General features: G+C 45.3%; 1 protein-coding gene across 1 annotated transcript; it reads left to right on the forward strand.

Annotated features, from left to right (window-relative positions):
* The first annotated feature begins 7,337 nt into the window (after nt 1-7,337).
* On the forward strand, nt 7,338-11,923 carry LOC100826409 (protein PNS1). Its single transcript, XM_003561652.4, has 3 exons — nt 7,338-7,730; nt 9,495-10,706; nt 11,222-11,923. Exons 1-3 carry the CDS (start codon nt 7,629-7,631, stop codon nt 11,357-11,359), a joined length of 1,452 nt encoding a protein of 483 aa, XP_003561700.1. The 5' UTR covers nt 7,338-7,628; the 3' UTR covers nt 11,360-11,923.
* Nucleotides 11,924-13,979: the final 2,056 nt, after the last annotated feature.

Genomic DNA, 13,979 nt, shown 5'->3' on the forward strand with positions numbered 1-13,979 from the left:
TCCTAATGTATCTAAATGACTGCTGTGTAAATACATGCCTTGTTTGTAGGATTGAGTGCTTAAGCTGTAGAGAGAATTAGATTGAGGAATGACAATTAATTTCTATCATCCAGCTTTAGGCCTGGCAATTATTTTTCAGAGTACTTGTACTTTAGCACCTTGAAATCTGGTCAAGCAAAAATAAACAGCATCCAAGAAGGAAGCTACACTCCTGTAGTAGATGTTCAGGTTGTTGAAGCAAGTACACACACATATTAGAGTACATATTCCTATAGGAAATTATTTTCACCAAAGATTACTTCGTACTAGTGTCTATATCTCTCAAGTTTTGTTGTTTGAGCAAATATGCATGCCAACTCTGAATTATGACAGCAGCCTTTAATCATTTAACTGTCATCTTGATTGCTCTGTGTTTATATATGTTTTTCTTGCATGATGGATTGATTGAAGTGTGAGAAATAAATTAAACTGAACCTTAATACTTTGAACTTTAGAGAGCTAGTAGTTGTAGCCTGGAACTTCTTGGGCAAAGACATAGCAAGCTTCTGTGAACTGTAGCATATCTTCAGGTTCCAGTGCAGTGTAGCTAGAACCCAAAAGACCACCAACAGGTTCTACAGCTAGATGCTTTGTTCCCAGATTTTAGTAGACTTATTGGTTAAGCTTTGCAAAGCTTTAATACACCAACTAGTGGGGAACTAGGTCAGGTTTTAGGAGTAAGATAACCATGCCAAGTAATTGTTTAGTTCCAGGATCCAAAAGCTTAGAACCATAAGGTGAGTTGTACCATTTTGCAGAGTAGTGTTAGTATCCAGTAGATTGTTAGTAGCACAGTTATGCACAGCTATCCTTAATGTCCAGTAGCAGCAACCACTGGAAATAAATCCCAATTGTCTAGTTAGCTAACACTCAAATGTCCAGAACCAGAAAGTTAATCAAGTTGAGTTAGAGAGACCAGTTCAGTCAGTTTGTTTCTATTCACCAAATTTCTGTGAGTGAGAAAATTTGTTAAGTGAGTTGTCAAACCAAAATAAATCAGAACCTAATTATTGAATTGGCTTAATGCTTTAAATCACAATAAAGGTTCAATGACAATAGCTAAAATTCTTAAAATTGTACATGCAGGTGTTTCAAGTTTCTTGCTGTGATAAAATTTATTTAGCACTATCATGAGCATGTCATGAGCATAATCATCTGCATTACATGCATTCGATGCAAAACTTTTGGAACAAGTCCTTATCGGACTTTCTCTCTTTTCAGAAGCAGGAGTTCAGCAAGCAAACCCGTCGAACTCCATTACCTATTCGTCACCAGGCAAGTCCAGATTCTTGTTCATGTCCTTTGGTACTGTTTGACAAAGTTTCCATCTCTTCTATAACTTGCACAAAATTAAAACCTATTTTCTAAAGTGAATCAATTAGAATAGTGACCGCCATCCTTGGGCGTGATCATGGTTGGTGGTGGAACTCTGGAAAGGTGCCGAAGGCACAATGGAAGGCAGGTTCCACTATAATGGGTTTTCATATAAGGTTAAACAACAATTGATTACCTGTGCTTAAGCGCCGTAGCGACCGTGTTGACCACGTACCCTGTATGGGCAGGGCAAAGCCGAAGTACCCTTGTCCTATGCCATACTACCCCCGGGAGAGCAAGACCTTGGTAGTTGGATCTGTAGTATCAACTACTAGGAAGGTAGTCTGGTCTGGGACCAGCTACAATGTGCTGGATCTGTAGCATCAGCATGAGACCGGTAGTACCCGGCCTGTTGAGCGGGACTACGACGCGGAGTATGGCAGAAAGACGACGAAAAAGCTTTGTGATTCAAGACTCTGGTTGTGAGTGCGACGGCATGAACGCCATGACGCTTGGTCCTTTGTGGGTAAAGTAATGCACCTCTGCAGAGTGTAAAAAGTGTGACCTGTCACTCCATGTTCCTGGCTGGAACTACGAACGCGGCAGGAAAGGAGTCCATCGGGGACTCTAGCAGCCTGTAAGACAAGGGATCAATAGCTCTTTGAATAATAACCTGACTCTCTTACCTTACAAAATGCATTCTTTTGGAAAACACCTCTGTTCTCAGTACATAGTGCAACAAACACCAGTTGATATCCCTGGACTTGTTGAGTACCTTCCGTACTCATCCCCTATGTAAACCTCCTTTGTTTAGGTTATGAGCCGACGGCAGAGGAAGAAGTGGTGTACATCGAAGTTGGAGAAGAAGTACCAGCGGAGCCACCTTCAACGAAAGTCGACGAAGGAATGGACTACTACTACGAGTACCATGAAGACAGCAATGACATGTAGATTAGTTAGTAGCTTTGTGAGATGAGCGTGTAGTATGACTTTTGCTGTACCAAACAGAACGGTTTTAAATTCCCAGTACTTTGGGAATCAGTTTGTAAGATCTTTGTGTTGGCACTTCAGTTTGTATGGATTTGTAATATAAGTTTGTAATAATGGACCGCTGCAATGCTTCTGTTGTATTATTCTGATCGATATGTTGATGAGGCGGCACTTCATCTTCAATTTGTCAAAGACCACCATATTACTCGAAAGGGTAGTATGTGGGTTGCTTCAGTTAGTGACCAATTGTGCGAGAGGATAGCGTGGCAGCGGCAAGTAATTGTAGATAGATAGCGTGGCAGCGGCAAGTAATTGTAGATAGATAATCCCCGGAACCGGAAGAACAATGCCTGATTCATTGGCTTATATCACGACATACAATATTAGTACTAGATGCGGTTATTTTTCAGTCGATTGATTTTTAAAAAAGAAGTTTTAAATCTGAGTTGACTATCCAACATCTGAAAGTAACCCTGCTCTTTCCTCTCCCACATGACGGTTGAACACGTCGACTTCTCAATAGCATGCTCCGTGGTATGGTCATGTTGAACTGAAAAACCCAAGTGATGGGCTTAATTTCACAGTTTCCCATGGGCTAGTAAGGACAATGACAATATTCGATGGCTTCAAGGCAAAGCCTGTGGTAAAGCATCCAAGTCAGCCCACTCATCCCACTTTCTTCGTTATTGTATTCCGAAAAAGGCAAGCATGACTTTTCTTTTGGCCCCTATTCCACCGTGGATTCCATGCGTGCTTTGCTTATTGACTCTAGATCGTTTCCACTCCACGAGCACTACCATGGGAAAGAGAAAGAAAAGTGCAATCTAATCATTGGTAAGCATAGTAATCTCTCCGTGTCATGGACAATTGGACATGATTGGCCGTTGCCTTTTCTGATGCATGCAGGAATTCCTTGGTGTGGGATCCTCGTTCAAGCAACGTACCCGTCCATGCTTTGCCAACATAAGTGATGTGCGTGTGCAAGCTGCTGGATTTTGTGAGGGCTTGACAACGCTGATCAGGGAATTCTGGTGGCGAAAAGAAATGCGTACAGTAATTTGCATCTGATCGCATGGATAGCACTGTCATGGCCGAAGTGTTAAGAAATTAGGGACATGACTTCTTCAACCAGGTTACCAGGCCCTGCTCGTCCTAGACAGCAAATATTGGGCTCAGGGAACCTCAATGACACTGTCTATACAGACAATGCTTAGTCGACTTGGCAAGCAGCTGAATATTCCCACAGTTTTTTCGCCCAAAAAGCCCACAATTTTCGCTAGTCCGCTTGTGGTAGCCAAAAATTCGTTCTCGATGGCGTTTAAACGTTTCTGACGGCCCTCTTAAGCTTTCTTGACGGCTAGAGCCATCTGTCACGAAAGAAACAATCGTTCCGGCAGTAATTATTCGTGACAGTCACTATAAACACCGTCAAGGATGCTGTATAGAGGTCTTTTACTGTAGGGATATGTGAATATGAACTGTCCATGGAGATGATCTAAAGGTCCAGATTTCTCAATACTAGAAAACAAAAGCAATAGTATTTCTTTTTTCAAAACGGAGGCAAAAGCTTTGCCTAAGCAGTAGTATTTGTTGGTCAAGGGGCAAAGTAGATATATAGAGTTGTCAAACGAATCCCGCATGTCTAAACAGGGTGAGTTGCGCATCTTTCTCCATCCTTTCCTCTCGACTTCTCGTTTCCCCCGCACGCTTCGTACCCTCGTACGTACGACGCCGGTTCTAGGTTCAAGGTCGCCGTCCACCATTGCCTCCGCCGTCCGCCCTCCTGAATACTTAAGCACCGACCCGTGGATATGATCTAGCGGCCTGGACGCCGCGTGGCATTCCTGCCATCTGCCTGCGTGTCGAGTTCCAGTCTCCGGCTACCTAGGCAGACCGCCAACTCCATTTGTTGTGCGAGCGGCTACGCCGCCACGCCGACGGCCGCTAAGCGGAGACAAGTTTGGCGAGCCTGATGTACGTGTAGTGGGAAGGAAGGAGATGATGGAGGGAATGCAATGTCTCCAGCAGCACGGAATGCAGGGGCGGGAGGGACGCCGGTGAGCAACGGGGTGCCAGGCTGCCAGCGTCGACGGCGCAATATCAGGATATGTGACGGCGAGCAAGTGTCTTGACGATGCGACCTTGCCTAACCTGGTGCTAATTATCATTGACAAGATTTAAAAAAATAAAATTCAGAAATGTGAGATACCCAGAATGCCCTTGCATATACTACTAGTCCATGGCAGTATTAAAATGTACCGTAAAACACCTCTTCTGTAAACATTGGTGCCAATAAGTCTTCCACGCCAGGAACGACGCTGTTCTTTACGGAAAGCCCGCACGTACCCGTTACAAATGTATGTGTCCGTCAAGAATTTGTTCATTTGCGGTAGTGTCGGCCTAGAGCTGGTAAAAAAAGTGTGATATGGAGGATCAGAAACGGAGCCAGTTCGGTCGTTCGGATTATGGCGCTACCCTTGGATCCCATGGGAGTTTAACCCGATACCAGTTACTCCATGAAGATACTACATATATATACTAAGATGGGTCTCAGAAGTATTGACACTAGGAGGAGATTTGAAGCTCAATATGCTTGGTTATGTTTCTTGCCTTTGAATGCCAGGGAAATCATCAAAATTCACACTTCTGGGAGAAAGATAGGATTTCTTTGCATGGCATCCGAAAAAAAAGTTTGTTCAATTAAAATTGCCTACATACTCGCCAAAAAAGAGTGTAGAAGTCATCTCAACGATTACGCGTCGAGTGTAAGAAATGATGACCCCAAATCAGTTTGGAATCTGACCGACAAGGTTTGCACTTTTTCCAAGGTCTGCATCTTCTCATTGAAAGTAGCTCGAGATGCGAAAGCCGAGGCTGTACACCCCCTCTTCTAACCACATATTTGCTATCCCCCCTCTCTCTCTATCTCTCTCTTTCTTAGTTTATGGGCTAGATTAAATTGTAGATGGGGATTAACACTAGTACATATTTAGTACTGCGACTAACTGCAACTTTTGTTCTTCTCTCTCGTTTTTAAGTACATATTTAGTACATTATGATATATGAATTGTACATTATCAGATTTCAAGTACATTATGGTACATGCATGACATGTATCTTATCAGTTTTTAAGTACATCGTGTACATTAGCTTATGATACGAGTACATCGTATGGTATATCACATGTACCTTAACAGTTTTTAGGTACCTCGTCAGATCAAATTATGTACATCACGTGCCAAGACAAAATCACAGCACACAACGCATGGTACATGATGGTACTAAAAAATCACGGTACCTCATTAATCACAATATCTTTCTAAGTATCTCATCAATCACGGTTCCTCATCAACCAAAGTACCTCATGGATCAATCAAAGTACAAGTACCTCCCAATTCAAAGAGAAACTGCGAGATCCAAAATCAAAATTAAGAGAACAACATCCTGTCCACGGCCCACGATGGGGTACACAAAAAAAAACAGATCCATGGAACGCGATGGGGGCAGCCCTGGTTGAGCCCACGGCCGACGGCGGGGCAGTGGAGACCAGGACGGCGGGAGCGAGCAGACAGGCTACCTCGGCCGCTTCAACCAGTGCAGGACCCCTCTTCGGCCGGCAGTGGAGGAGGCCGTCCCCGTGGCACTGCCGACGGCGTCCTTGACTGGATCCAGAGGTGGGGGTCAACGCGGAGAGGTGGGGGCGAGAGAGAGAGAGAGAGAGAGAGACGAAGGGGAGGAGGGTGGTAGGCATATGCTAATCACTTGGGGACAGAGGGATTAAGAAAAAAGAAAGGAAAAGAAATGCATACGTGGTTGGTAGGCATGAGGGGTGTAGATCGTGGGGAGAGTATCGGGAGGTTTGGTCTCGAGATGCCATCGCTACACAAGTCAACCTTCGGTGGAGGCATATAGATACACAGAGCACCTGTTCAATTTGTTGAACTAATGGAGTTAAAGGTACATACCTTGCACTACTCAAGTGTCCCATGCACACGTCCTTTGAAATGCCACACGACATTCAGGAATCTTCATAAGGAAAGACCTATAGTTACGAAAAAGACCAAAGACATTACCACGCATATTTGAATACAAAAATTCTAGAAATCAATGCACATGTTCACAATGTATAAGGATCATTCCATAGGCGTTTAAAAATTCACTCGAGTTGCACGAAAAAACTTGTACAATAGTATATCCGTATATCAAGTTATTATTGTAAAACAATACTAACATCTCAGAATATAAAAAGAAATACAAAGCCTCAAATATCAAAATAAACATGATAAAATATGAGATAGTAACTCTTTGTTGCATAATAAGATACTTACGGGAAAGATATTAAAAATGTTTCCCACGCGTTTGCTAATGCCAATGTGCTAACAAATTGTGACGACCGTGGAGATTTTTTGTGTCCATTTTTTACAGCATTCTAAAGTGCAAGCTTGGACGATAAGAATGGCGTGTAAAGGTGCGTTTGGATCCTAAGCAAAATTAGTTATACCCTTGCTTAGCAAAGGTAGGCGTTTGGTAGAAAAATAAAAGCCAGCTTTGCCCAGCAAACTAGCCAAGATGGGCTAGAAAATGCTTGCCCGGCCGGGAGAGCCAATTCGGCTCTCCTCCAACGGCAAGAAGCTTAGCGGTGAATGTAACTGCTCCACTAACTGTATTCTTGTTCATCGTTAGCTAGTTGCTACGCAAGTGAACCAAATAATTAGCCTAACTTGCAGGTTGTAGCCGGTCCTAACCAGGAATTTCCTTGCCCAGCTAAGCTAGACCAGCTGAGAATCCAAACACACCCTAAGTTGTTCTCGAAAAAAAGAAAGAACGACGTGTAAAGGACGGAACGGAAACGCCCTATCCAAAGTTCTCAGCTCGTGTCAAAGAAAGAGAAGAAGTTCTCAGCCCGAACGGCGAACCCTTACAGCCACCGCACGTCATGGTAAGCGACTCTCACCTCCTCGTCTCAGCCATTCCAGGTCCAGGGCTGACCGGCTGAAGACTTGAAGCAGGGACGACGACGCGTACAACGGAACGGCACGACGACAGCGCAAGCACACGACACGGCTCCACTCCCCAGGCCCCAGACCGTCTCCGTCCGACCCGTTCGGTAACCGCATCCACCCACCCACCACTAACCCCCACTTCTCCCCCGTTCAAGCAGTGCAGGCGAGGCAAGCAAAAGCCGCGGCCGCGGCGAAAGCCAAAGCCAAAGCAGATGGTGATGGGAAAGCCACTCACTAATTAGAGGGAGGGATCGGGAGAAAGGGAAGCGAGGCGGTTAGGCGATGGCGAGGCAGGGCGGCGGCGGCGGCGAGATCACGGCAGCCAGCGGCGGCATTGCTGTCGGTGGTGGGGCAGCGCGTACGCCGGCGGCGAGCCCTCACCAGGTGACCATCGCCTTTTCTCTCTCCCTCTCGTCCCTAATTCTCTCTCGGCCCGCTGCTCGCTCGGTGCGCTCGCGTTGTGCGTGTCCGCGTTTGACTTCGATTGCGTGGTTGCTCCTCCTACTTCTACTTGGGGACGTCCACTCGTGCGTGTGATGGAATCGGTCGATTCGGCGCTGAGGTTCGAGTAGAGTGCTGTTAGCTTAGAATTTGTGGCGATTTCCCTTCAGCGAAATTTTAATCCAGGCCCGCGAATTGGGCGCTTACTTGTGCGAAAATTCGAACTGGCCGAGTTTGCCATTGATGGTTCTGCTTGAACCATTCGAACGAGTCATGTGCTTCGGAATCGTTTACTTGTGTCGGTATTGCTCGAATCGGTTTCATGCTCGCAAGTTCATGTGCTCGATTGGGTGTTTGGATGATGTTCATGTGTAGAATTAGTTGAAGAAGTCCCCTAAAAAAAAAGAATTAGTTGAAGAAGTCCGGTGATGGATTGCGGATATAGTGTCGTGGATTGGAGTTGGTTTAATCCTAGAATGATTGCTGGTGTTGTAGATGGGCAAACCCGTGCGTGTTCTGAAAATGACTCAGGAAGTGCCTAAAGTGGTTGGGGTTAGCCGGCCTACTTGAGTATGGTGTCATGACCCTGATGAGATGACTTGGCTTGTTGTTGATTTACCTGGAAAGTTTGGGATTGCACAGATTTTGATCCATCCATTTGGTGAAATAGTTATCATGCACACTCGGCGTGGTGACTGTGCAGCGACAGAAGAAAACAACTAGTGTTTCCATTATCATATGTCCATAGACAAAATACGGCTATTATGCTAGTGAAATACTAGTATAAAATGAGATTATTTCTTGGCATGTAAATTGACTTACCTGAGAATTTTGATACATTTTTTGTGATTACCAATATCAGTTGAAGTGCCTGTGTAAAATGAGATATTTGAAGCAGGTGCCTGATATCATGTCAATTTGTAATTTTTGGTGTGTGATTTTGTTCGTATTTTTGGTCCACAAGGTTGCAAGAATTGCTTGTGCAACACTGCTACTATAAAATTTAAAGCAAAACTAGTAGTATATGCTAGTCCATCAGAAAATTGTAGCCTACATGATAGCTTAGAGAAAAGCTAGACACTTGCAACTTAGCGTTCGGTAGAAGATCATTCCTACAATTTATTAGGGGAAAGTTAACCCAGAAATACCAAGCTGCATCTGATTTCATTCTAGAAGGAGCTAATGGTTGCTTATATTTTATGAAATGGTCAGATACTTTTGGAATTATCTTCAGAGCGCAATCTGATGACATTTTCAAGATCAATTCCGATTTGCAGCAGTCCCTCAATTTGCTTTCTAAGTTAGCTAGGCCATAGCATCACATATTCACATTACCTTTGTTCTGATTAACTTAAAACATCCATGAAAGACGAGGGTTTTGGAAATAACTTTTGGGTGTCATTTATGAGGCATCACTTTAGGCATGTGTGCGTTGCTTCAAACTAGCTTGTACTCTCAAATTCTCAATGCATCATGTTTTCACGCATAATCAGATGACAATAATGGAATTCATATCTTTAGTTGAATAGAATTAATTACTGACGACCCAAATGAGTTTTCATAATTTTTAGAACATTGCAAAATTTTATCAGCTCATTAAAGATTTTGAACAAACACATATAAATTGGATAAAAAAAATTCCTACTAACAAGGTTGTTTTGGTTTTAAGGTTACACTCCACTAACATTGCAACCACTACTTTCTCAGGTACCAATTGATATAGCAGAGGAAATTTACTCCCCAGCATTTGGCAATATTGCTGTCCCTGATAGTCGTGGTTGCTGCAGTGGTTTCACAGCCAGTGTCTCAAAGATCCTGTTCATCTTGCACCTCCTTGCTTTCATCGCCCTCACAGTCTTCCTTGGAGTCCAGGCTTCTTCCCACCAGAATCCTACCTATAAGCCCTTCGCTAACTTCATCCCACTTGCCTCTTCAGTGATATTATCGATTATTGCTGCCTGCTTTTGGACTATCCTTGCTATCACCAATCCTCCAAAAGCCATCAAAACGTCTCTCTGGACAGCTCCTGTTTTCGCACTTGCCTGTGATGTAGTCATACTCCTTGTCGGTGATGGTGCTGCCCTTGGTATTGGAGTGCTTATAGTTGTGATTGCCATTGCAGCTGCACTATACAGTTGTTGGGCAACTGGTCCACGTCTTCAGCATGCCGCTGCAGTACTTTCCACCTCTGTCAATGGAGCACATTTGCCGTTTACTGCTCCGTTCCTTATTATTTTTGTTATCCTTGCTGCATTTGGCTATATGGCCTTCTGGACAGTTGCCATCAGTTGCATCGCAGCTGCAGAAGGACACTTCATGAACTTCAAGATAGTTTATGTGGCTGCACTCCTGGTGAGCATGTCGTGGACCATGCAAGTGCTGCGGTACTTTGTCTATGTGGCCGTGGCAAGACTGGCACATGCACGGCTTGTCTATGGAGTCCGTATGCCCGGTGGTGTTGTCGAAGCATTCTGCGGCACAGTATCAGGGCCAGCCCTTGGTGATATATGTATGGGGGCTGTGGTTGTCCCAGTGATTGCGGCAGTTCGGAGTTTAGCTCGAGCAATTAACACTCTGACTGGAGGCAACGACGAGTTCCTTTTCTCATGCCGAGGTTGCTGCCTGGCTGCATCAGAGAAAATGATTGGACGGGTGAACCGCTGGGGTTTTGTGCATGTGGGAGTGCGGGGGAAGGCGTTCTGTGTTGCTTCGCGGGATGTGTGGTCCCTTTTTGTTCTCCGTGGGATGGCAAAGCTTGTTGATTCAGACCTCACTGGTTCGTTCTGCTTCCTTTCTGCTGTCACTGGAGGCGCTTTGGCCTCACTGGTTGCTGGCTCATGGGTAATGGCCATGGACCGGGATCATAAGGAGCAAGCTCTTCCTTTGGCAATCTATGCATTTCTCATTGGTTATTACATGGTATTCTACTCAGTGACCCTCTCCCTCTGTTTTTCTTTTGTCTATCTGTGTCACGAGAACTGATATGTGCATTAGTCTTTTGTTGGTAAATGACAAGAATCAGCATATTCGGATTTATAGTAGTGAAACCTGGTTGAATTTATTTAAGTCTTCAGTTTGCAAGAAGCATATTGTCTACATTACTAAAACTGATTGAATTTGTTTCGGTGTTTTGTTTGCAAGAAGCCGCATAAATCTGTTTAGTTTTGCATGCCCACGGCAGTTGAGGTTTTAGTTAATCACATACATAAGCCTCACAAGCTAGGCTGCCATAATGAAATTCCAGGGGCCTATCTTTACACTTTTTTAGTTCTAGATACTTATCTTATCAGGTTACTTATTGTCCAAAAAGGAGACTGTTATTTATCCACTGAAAGGGAAGCACCCAACATTGCTTTCATCAAATTATCAAGTGTAGAATTCCCTTGCTGTTATGTACTCCCTGCTCTAATAATTTTCCTGTTGCAATGGTGCAGTGCCGGATGATGATTGCGTGGCCACAGGCTTGTGTTGCAGCATATCATGTTGCATATGCAGAGAACCCACAGAACCCTCACCTGGGGACACTGATACCAGACCACCTGCGTGAGCTCGAAGCACTAGCTGCAGATTGAATATTGATCTCTCGCTCATCTTCCCAGTGCACTCCTCTTGGAATTTTAGACTCTTCTGATTACATTCATGATTCATAGATTCTTCGATTGATTCAGTCAGCTTTCTAATGCCGGGGACTTGGAACCAAGGCATCAGTCAGAGTTGAGGTTTCGTGCATATGGTTCAAGACTGCTGCCTGTGTAGATATTGCGGTAACTAAAGAGATTAGATGACCTGAGGCACTAGCATAGATGGGCAGTTATACCTGTACAAAAAGTTTAGCGTATCGATCACATTTACTCCGTATTATCCGCATTATGTACGTGTATATGGAGTGATTGGAGGTCTGGATGTTGGATGTTGATCGAAAAGCTTGTACAGTACTAAAAAAATGCGACTGATATATTAGAAAGAAAAAAGAGCGCTTCGGTACATCCCCTTCTGAAATGAGGTGGAGATTAGAATTTAGCCCTTTGTTGACAAGGTAGGATTGACTTTTAAACATCAGGGATGCTCTTGGTTCTCTCAAAATCTGTATTGTATGGACATAACGTATTCGGAGTCAAGTTATTTTACTCCTCTAATCTGTATGTATATATTTTCGTATCTAAATCAATCTTATTACGAATTTCCTGATTGATCGGTATGCTGTTTCTCATCTCGTCTTCGTGGTATTTAGTTCGTCGGTGAGACCTAACAACATCGCCTCCACCAAAATTGATTGGCGCCGAAAGCCTTTCTACGACGCAACGGCTGTTAGGCTCTTGGTCCTCTTGTAGTAAGTAGTACATCACGAGCGGACGGCAAGGGGCAGCACGGCAAGGTGAGACGGCCACTGTAAGGTCGCCACCGGCCGGTACAAAGCGCGACGAGTAACGAGTCAAGATACTATGCAAGAGGGGTAGGCGACGAGAGAGAACCTGACGTTGAATCGATTAATGAGAGACCTGTCTTTGAATCGATTGATGAGAGACCTTTCGTTGAATCGATCAAGCAATTAATCGGTTGATCCCGATCTGTACATCTAACGTATGTTAGTTATCCAACTTGATTAACGCAAGTAATTCTTGCGGAGGAGCCCTTCTTGTGATGGTTAAGGGAACAATTGTCGTAGCACTTCTCGTGTCCTGAGTTCAACTTTCAGTGGGAGTAAAGTATACCGAATACGACCGATCTGAACTGCGTTTATGCGTCCTATATGTAGCTTCGGAGGGGGCAGTCCCCTCCGCCGCAATCCAAGCTGCCGCCCCCACCCACTCCATTTCCGGCGAGCCACGCACCAAAAATGTGCCCTCCGATCTCCTCCGCCGCCCGCCGAGCCTGCTTGGCCGTCCCTCCCTGCGGCCGCGGAAACCCTAGCCCTCGCGCCGCCGTTGATGAGAAAGAAGCCCGGCAGCGCCCGGCGGAGGGTACCCGCAAGTGGCAGAAGTGGGCCGGCGTCAACGGCCGCGCGGTCGAGCTCCACCGCCGCTACATCGCCTCTAGGGAGGGTAGCTCGAGCGGTGTCCAACGCACGCTGGCAAGGGAGGAGTGGCTGTGGTTGGCTCCGTTGTCCTCTTCTTCCTCGTTGGAGTCGTCGGTGGAGCGGCGGAGGGGGCGGAGGAGGAGGGGTTCGACCTTGAGAACGGTGGCGGCGAGAAGCTCTCCATCACGGAAGACGACGCGCGCTGACTTGCCACGGAAGCGAGGATGTTGACGGAGGCCATCAACCGCTCCTCTGCCACTTCCTCGTTTGCGGTGAGGGCAGATCCCTCGATCCTCTCGGATGATGACGCGTAAGCAAGATTCCGGTGAGAGGACCGTAAGCCGGTAGGGACGGGGAGTAGCATTTTGTTTTTGGGTGATTGCTCCTCTAAATTAGCTAACTGAAGTGAATGTCAAACTGGTAGATGTAGTAGAACTACGTATGTGATGAATGACGAAGTGCGATGATGATGATGATGAATGTGGCCGGTGGGGACGGCGAGTAGCATTTTATTTTTGGGTGATTGCTCCTCTAAATTAGCTAACTTAAGTGAATGTCGAACTGGTAGATGTAGTGCTACGTATGTGATGAATGACGAACTGCGATGATGATGATGAATGTGAAGAACCAGCCCTCTGATTTCACGCAAAGTTTCGTTTTTATCTTTTGTGCAGTTTTGATTTTCAGTATCTGTTCTGTCGGAAGTCAGCATGTACTGAATTCTAGAATTCAGTTAAATCCGAATTCAGCTAGTTCGGATCGGCCGGGTTCGGTATCTTAAGACCCGTCCGCTCTCATACGGGTTTCAGTGCCGCTGTGTATGGCGTGGGTCACGCGAGAAGGATCTTCGTTAACTCTCATCCGTTGCGGATGAATATTGCAAGAAGGGGTACGTGTGGAACTGGATACTCGATGTGTCTGTCATTCTCTGTTCGCAGACGGTAACCATTTATTTTTCAAGTGTAAGCATGTCAAGAGCCACTGGCGCGCCATCCAGCAAGAAGATCTCCAGTGCAAACTTGCTGCTTGTGGTTCAGCCATGGAGGTGATCGACTGTATTTTGAATCTCTCTGCTGAGATGGTTGGGCTGGCTGTTGCGTTTTTGTGGTTATGGTGAACAGATGCTGTCGCCGGAGCAATTCCAGTTTGCTGTACGCCATCAAGCACAGGAATGG

The sequence above is a fragment of the Brachypodium distachyon genome, chromosome 1 (genome assembly GCF_000005505.3).
Source record: "Brachypodium distachyon strain Bd21 chromosome 1, Brachypodium_distachyon_v3.0, whole genome shotgun sequence".
Lineage (NCBI taxonomy): Eukaryota > Viridiplantae > Streptophyta > Magnoliopsida > Poales > Poaceae > Brachypodium > Brachypodium distachyon.